We start from the raw sequence: 7671 nt of genomic DNA on the forward strand, positions 1-7671 counted from the left end.
CAAGTGTATGAGGTAGACTTTGTTTTCATCATCATATCACTGACCTCTCACAAGTGTATGAGGTAGACTTTGTTTTCATCATCATATCACTGACCTCTCACAAGTGTATGAGGTAGACTTTGTTTTCATCATCATCTCACTGACCTCTCACAAGTGTATGAGGTAGACTTTGTTTTCATCATCATCATCACCTCACTGACCTTTCACAGGTATATGAGGTAGATTTTGTTTTCATCATCACCTCACTGACCTTTCAAAGGTATGAGGTAGACTTTGTTTTCATCATCACCTCACTGACCTCTCACAAGTGTATGAGGTAGACTTTGTTTTCATCATCATCATCACCTCACTGACCTTTCACAGGTATATGAGGTAGATTTTGTTTTCATCATCACCTCACTGACCTCACAAGTGTATGAGGTAGACTTTGTTTTCATCATCATCACCTCACTGACCTTTCACAGGTGTATGAGGTAGACTTCTGTTATCCCAGCCTCATTTTATCAGTAAGGAAAGTGAGGCTCAGAAAAATTACATAACGTGCCTAAGATCACACAGCTGGTAAGTGGTGGAGCAGGTGCTGAGCTTCGGTCCCCCTCACTGTGCTACCTCTGGGGCAGTGGGGGTTTCTGACTTTATGAGTCATGCCCAGACCAGAGAAGATCAAGCTACCAATGAGGCCCCAGAAGGAAAAGCCCTCTGCACCCTTTCCTCTGGCGGCTTATCACAAGACATGGGCTGTCCTGTGAATGGGACATAAAGGGGCAGATAGGGTCCCATGGGGTAGAGACTTGGCTGGAAAGTTCTCACCAGCATGTCTGGCTTTAATTCACATAAAGATGGGACCTGCCTGAGTTTCCAGGGGACATCAATAGGTCAACATAATCTCCTAACTTTTGGTGAGCCATCTTCTCTGGCTTCCCACCATATTACCTCCCAGACTCTACAGGTCATGGTACCTACAAAAAGTGGGTCCTATATCAGTGACGTTTCCCAGGTAAGACAACAGAGGCCCAGAGAGGGGGACACACTTGTCCAAAGTCACACAGCACCAGGGCTCAGACCTGTGCTTCTGCCCTCCCAGAACTGGGTAAGAGTCCCCTTATCTCGCTGTCTTTCAACGGCCCCCTCCCACCCTGAGCCCCCATCCCACCTACCGGAGCTGGTCTTCTCCCATGTGGTCGATGTTCAGAGGCTTTTTACGCTCACTCAGGATGCGCAGTTTCATCTCCCGACCTGTCTGGCGCTTACCGCGTTTTTGTTCTGCCTGAGGGTAGGGAAAAGGACATACTGAACTGTGGGATAGATCAGAACACAGGGGGTTCCTCCCCACCTTGTCCCTACACCCAGGAGTCCAGACCCCCCAGCCCCTCCTCCCTCAGACCCAGGAGTCCAGGACCCCCAGGTCCTCCCCCCTCAGACCCAGGAGTCCAGCCCCCAGCCCCCACCTCCATTAGGAACCAGAAATCTAGGTCCTCAGTTGCTTCCTCCCTGGGAACATAGACTTTAGGTCCCAGCAGGCTGAACTCACCTTGACCAGGTAACCCCCAAAATGGGCTCCCATATTGGATAGAACCTTCTTCTTTTTGGCATCATCTTCAGCCCGCTTCTTGGCCTCCTCTTCCTCCTTCCGCATCTTCTCCTCCTGAGGGAAGAAGGGTGTTAACCCCAAGGCCTGTCCCACCCCCTGCAGGGAAGGGGTCTGAGATGGGGATGTGGGAGCTGAGTAAAGCAGGGGTCAGTCAGACCCAGTGCATGAGACAAAGTCAATGTCCGAACAGGCAAAAACGCAGACGTTCTGCTCCTGGCCCTTCCAGGCCTGGCTGTGTGACCACCTTCAAGTCCCTTCTCCTCTCTGAGCCTTAATATCCCCCAAGCAAAACTTTTAAAATGGGAAAGGGATATTCCTGCTTTTTTCTGCATTCCTCTAGTCTGAATGGCCAATGCTGAGCGTTGCTGGGTGGCCTCAGTGCAGATACTCCCCCTCTCTGGGCCTTCGTCTGCTTTATTCTCATGAGACAAGAATAACGGTGTCAGAGGATGCAGGAGGGTGACCGGTGATGGGGGTGGGGGACTTGGAGTACTGAAGCGGCTGCTGGCCTTGAGTCTGAGGACGAGGTTCTAGAATGTCTACTGAAGGCAGCCCCATGTTCCAGAAAGAGTGGCTTGTCCAGACCAACTCCTGTCCCCACTGAAAGGGCTGGTGAGGTGGGTATGACGGCTGGGGCATGTCCAGCATGCCCCATCTGAATTAATCTCCTATCACTGCTGAAATTTACAAATTTAATAGCTTAAAACAGCACAAGTTTGAGGAGCCTGGGTGGCTCAGTTGGTTAAACATCTGCCTTCAGCTCGGGTCCTGATCCCAGGGTCCTGGGATGGAGTCTCATGTTCAGCTCCCTGCTCGGTGGGGAGTCTGCTTCTCCCTCTCCCTCTGCCACTCCCCCCACTTGTGCTCTCTCTCTCTCAAATAAATAAATATCTTTTAAAAATTGGCACACGTTTATCACCTTACAGTTCTGCAGGTCAGAAGTCTAAAATGGGTCTTCTGGGCTAAAATCAAGGAGTGAATAGGGCTGGTTCCTTGTGGAGGCTCTAGGGGAGAATTCACTCCCTTGCCCTCGCTTCTAGGGGCTGCCTGCCTCCCTTGGCTCCAGGCCCCTTCCTTCGTCTTCTAAGCTAGCAGAGAAGTATCTTCAAACATCTCTGACTCTGACCGTACAGCCTCCCTCTTGCAAGGACCCTTGTGATAACATGAGGCCCATCTGGATAATCCAGAATCATCTCCCACCTCAAGATCCTTAACTTAACCACAGGCACCATCTTTTGCCATGCAAGGCACCAAATTCATAGACTCTGGGAATTAGGATGTGAACATCTTTGGGAGACCAGTACGATGTCTACCATGTCACCCAACTCCTAATCTTTTTTTTTTTTTAAAGATTTTATTTATTTATTTGAGAGAGAGAATGAGAGAGAGCATGAGAGAGAAGAGGGTCAGAGGGAGAAGCAGACTCCCCGCTGAGCAGGGAGCCTGATGCGGAACTTGATCCAGGGACTCCAGGATCAGGACCTGAGCCGAAGGCAGTCGCTTAACCAACTGAGCCACCCAGGCGCCCCACCCAACTCCTAATCTTTAAAAGTGATTCAAGTGGGCCACTCCTTGATGCCAAGGCAGATCATGTTTCCAAAGCCTACACCAATGGGAGCATTCTCACAATCTCCTACAACTAGCCAGCAATTCACTACAAGATGGACAGGTGACAAATCTGAACTCATCCCAGAATGATGTAGAAGACAGATAAAAGAGGAGTGATAGCCAGAGTTGTTGGTGGTCACTTGCCACCCCTGCCTGAGAAGAAGGTGTCCAGTAGGGTGACTGACCATCTGGTTCACCTGGGACTGATGGGATACAGCATTTTCAGGACTCAGACCAGGAACATCCCGGGCAAACTCATGATGACCTCATCACCCCAGTGTCCACAGAAAGATGGGCCCAGGGATAGGAAGAGAAAAGCTGGGTCTTTGTAATCTTGAGTTCCTTGATCCAGCCATACCTGAAGCAAGTCACACTCTACACTTTTTTAGTTATATGAGCAAATAAAATGCTCTTTCTGCTGAATCCAGTTTAGGTTGGGGTTTCTGTCCCTTCCAACTGAGAGATCCTTGAATAATACAGTGCAAGGACTTTCTCAGGACCACAGAAAAGATCGTGAATGGGAAATAGAGCATCCAGCTGAAGAAGAAACATTTGGTCTCGCAGGGCAGGGGAGGCACCCACCGCCAGTTTGGCCTGACGCTCGCGCTCCTTCTCGGTTCGGAAGCGCTGCTGTTCAGCTCTCTCAGCCCGGCGCCGCTCCTGCGGAGGGGAGAAGAATGAGGGGTTGCAGGGACGCCCCCTCCCCAAGGAGGTCAAGAGCAGAGATGAGCAAGTTTGAGTGTGGCCACCGACTTGGACAAGTTCCCAAATGATTCAGCCTCAGGTCTGTACTGGACAGGAACCATTGCCAGACCCAGGACAGCACGGGGTGAGGGAGGAATCTGCAGAACTCCACCTCCCTCCACTCACAATGCGCTCTTTCAGAGCAATGAGCTCCTCTTCCTCTTTCTTCCGCTGTTCAAAATGCACGTCAATGAGCGTCTGCAGCTCCAGCAGATCTTTCTCCATGCGCTTCCGGTGGATGTCCTGCAGGACGAAGGGTGGGGGCCGCGTCATTCCCAGGCAGTGCGGAGGGCCAGGCCCCCACCTGTGAGCGCCTCTGAGACATGTCGCGGCAGGGCCCTTGCCTGCAAAGACCGACTTGGACCGTGTAGGGGACCAGGGGCCGCTGTTCGCGATGTTCCCAGCAGGTGGCACTAGTGGCCCATGCGGTCCATTTTAGGGGACTCCAAAAGAAGGGAGAAGCCAGGGGCGCCTCTTCCTAATTTGCACAAAGGCACCTGGGGACTGGGTGTCCTTTACTTACATCGAAGTCCACACGTTCCCCTTCTGGGATCTTCGGGGGAATCAGGGGAGGGACCACAGGCCTGATGGGTGGAAAGGGGAAAAGACTGAGCAGCCTGAGCTCCCTGATGGAGCGCCGTCCAGTGTGGCAGCCAGCTTCGGGGCACCTGACAGGGAGCTGGTCCGAATCGAGATTCTATGGGCTGTCTGTGAAACACGCTGCATTTCGAACGCTTGGTTCAAACAGAAAAATGTAATATATTTCACTAATAATGTCTCCTATCGATTACATGTTGAAATGATGAAATTTCAGATATAACGGGTTGAATTAAAAAAATGCTATGAAGATTAATTTTTCCCTGTTTTGTTTTACTTTTTAAAGTGCAGCTTGTAAAAATACAGATGTTTTTACATATGTGGCTTGCATTAAATTCGTATTGGGTGTTGGTGCCCTAGGCCACACCTACATTCGAATTCTCTGCTTTTTAAGACAGCACTGTCCATCGCCTGATTTGCTTCCGACTCCTCTAGCTGTCCTGTCTCTGTCTCCTTGTCCCCAGAAAGCCCTTTAAAGAGTTTCGCCCTTTTATTTATGCATAGGAAACTCTCACGATCCACGTCATTCAGTTGCATGACTTCGATTATCGTCAGTTACTGAGGATTCACCACCTCTGTCTCCAGCCCAGACTCTCTCCGAGATCCCAGACTCGGGTTAGTGGGTGCCTCCTGAACATTTCCGGCATTCTCACACACCATGCCTCCACGGAGCCCATCAACTTCCCCAAGACGGAGTGATGGCTCCACCACCCCTCAGGTTCTCAGCCCAGACCCTCACCTCCCTCCCCTTGCTCCAACAGCAAGTCCTGGCCTCTTCGCCTAGGCATCTCCCCAGTCTGTTCCCCCTTTCCCACCCACGCCCCCTGCCCAGCTCAGGCCTCAGCCCCTCCCCTGTGAACCTTCATACCAGCCTCCTCCTGGCCTCCCAGCCTCCTGCTGTCCACCTTCAGTTCATCTTCCTTCATGACTTTAGCTCAGAGCTCACCCTTAAGACAAAGTCTAAGCAACTCAGCATTCAAAACCCTTCTCCATCTGGCCCCAGTCAACTCCTCCAGCAACTTCTCTCCTCCCTCACAGCCACACACCATATTTCATGGTTCCCTGGCTATGTTGTGTGCCTTTGCACCCCTGGGCCTTTGCATATGCTGTTCCCTCTGCCTGCAATGCCCTTCCCCTGATATACTGCATCCCCAGAGGCCTTGCCGCCTCCGACAAGCCTTCCCTGATCCCCCTTGCTCTCTCTCAGATCTGATCCAATGCCTCCTCTGCTCAAAACCCTGCGCAGACCCACCCCTTCTTTTTTTTTTTTTAAAGATTTTTATTTATTTATTTGAGAGAGAGAGAATGAGAGACAGAGAGCATGAGAGGGAGGAGGGTCAGAGGGAGAAGCAGACTCCCTGCCGAGCAGGGAGCCCGATGCGGGACTCGATCCTGGGACTCCAGGATCATGACCTGAGCCGAAGGCAGTCGCTTAACCAACTGAGCCACCCAGGCGCCCCAGACCCACCCCTTCTTGCACTCTATGCTCTAGCCACAATGAAATTGGCACGACTGCCCATATCAACCCACAGAACTCTGCTTCTAGGTTTTTTTCTCATGCTCAGATTGTTGCCTCCTTGCCTCTTCAAGCTTTGGCCCCAGTGTCACCTCCTCCAGGACCCTCTGCCCCCACGAGCTCTCATGGCCTCCACAGATCTGCCTAGTATAGGACCTCCATCATCAGAATGACCTGTGTCTGTATCTGCTCCCCGAAAGAGTGGTCTAGATCCAGCCACTGCACCGTGTGTGCTCCCCACAGCTTTCTCCTCTGCAATATCCCTCCCACTTCCTTCAGCTAGTGAACTCCTCATCCCTCAGGACTCTGGTATCACCTCCCCTGGGAAGCCTTCTGTGACTGCCTAGGGCAAACATAGGGCCCTCTTGTGTGCTACCATCACTGTATCTGGGTCTGTTTCACCAACAGAGCAGATGGGATCTGACTCGCCAAATGCCACGGGAAGTTCTGTGGACCATTTGCTGAAAGAAGAAATCACTGTCCTTTCCTGTTTCAAGTGCCCCACTCTCCTTTTCTGCCTTTCTCACACCCTATCTCTGGGGGTAGGGGATATATTGAGGAGGATGTGACTGGGACCCTCCCCCCAGCCCTCTAGGATCTCACCTTGGTTTGGGGCGCTCCTCTTCTAGTGGGGAGATACAAAGAGATAATTAGCAAGAGTTCATGGGGGTGGGCCTGACACACCCAGAGGAGGGAACCCCCCTCCAAGCCACAGCCCCCAAGAGCAGCTCTGGGGGAGAGGCATGAGTGGGGGGAGAAGAGGGGAGAAGGGAAATCAGGGTGGCTGTAAAGGGGGAAGAGGGTCACACGCATCAGATATACATTCAGAACTGGTGTGGGGATCCCCCTCCCACTTCTCTGGGAACCCAGGGGTCCAAACCCCCCAGACCTTCCTCCTTCTACATACCCAGAGCTCCTGCTCTTCTCCATTTACACCTAGCACTGCAGGGTGTCCCCAGCCCCTCCCCTCTGGGGACACAGGAATCCAGACTCCCAGGGAGAGCCCCTTCTGCAACTCAGGCCCCAACCTTTGAATGTATATGGAGGGAAAAAATGACAGGGTCGGGGGCGAAGATGGGGGCGTGCCTGTTCGCAAACATCCAACCCTTCTACAAGTATTCCTCCAGGTTGGGGAAGAAGGCTTGGGTGTCGGTCTCTTTAAGAAAGAAGGGAAAGGGTTAAAGCCTCAGCGAGGCGATTTCCCTTCGTGGACACCAGAGGGCGCGCGAGCTCTCCGGGGCTTAAAGGACCGGGCCTGGGCGGGTTGCGGGGGCGCAGGGGGTCCTCGCAGGGGTCAGGGCCCGAGGAAATCCGGCTCGAGAAGCGAAGCAGCCGCGGTTACCTCGCTCTGCCACCGGCTCCGGCTCCTCGGCGGCTGGGGAGGAGGAGGCAGGGGGAGAAGCGAGGATGGGGGAGCGAGGGGGAGCGGCCAGGCCGGCGTGTGGGGGCAGAGAGGAAAGAGAGGGGAGAGGCTGTTAAAGGACCTGAAGCCGGGGCGCTCGCGAGCCCAGTGCCCGCCGGCCCCGCCCCGCCCCCTCCCCACCCGGCCCCGCGAGGCTGCGTCCGGCTGCAGACCCGCGGGGGTCAGGTCTCACCTTCCTCCTCCTCCTCCTCC

At 53.1% G+C, this 7671-nt stretch overlaps 1 protein-coding gene across 1 annotated transcript; it reads right to left on the reverse strand.

Annotated features, from left to right (window-relative positions):
• Positions 1–178: 178 nt before the first annotated feature.
• Positions 179–7667, reverse strand: TNNT1 (troponin T1, slow skeletal type; the record flags this gene model as incomplete). Its single annotated transcript, XM_081809453.1, has 8 exons — positions 179–1267; positions 1532–1645; positions 3782–3859; positions 4070–4186; positions 4467–4527; positions 6660–6681; positions 7399–7431; positions 7652–7667. Coding segments are annotated over 8 exons (555 nt in total), but the record flags the coding sequence as incomplete, so codon positions are not given.
• Positions 7668–7671: the final 4 nt, after the last annotated feature.

The sequence above is a fragment of the Leptonychotes weddellii genome, unplaced genomic scaffold (genome assembly GCF_054177405.1).
Source record: "Leptonychotes weddellii isolate Sample4059 unplaced genomic scaffold, ASM5417740v2 HiC_scaffold_10081, whole genome shotgun sequence".
NCBI classification, from domain to species: domain Eukaryota; kingdom Metazoa; phylum Chordata; class Mammalia; order Carnivora; family Phocidae; genus Leptonychotes; species Leptonychotes weddellii.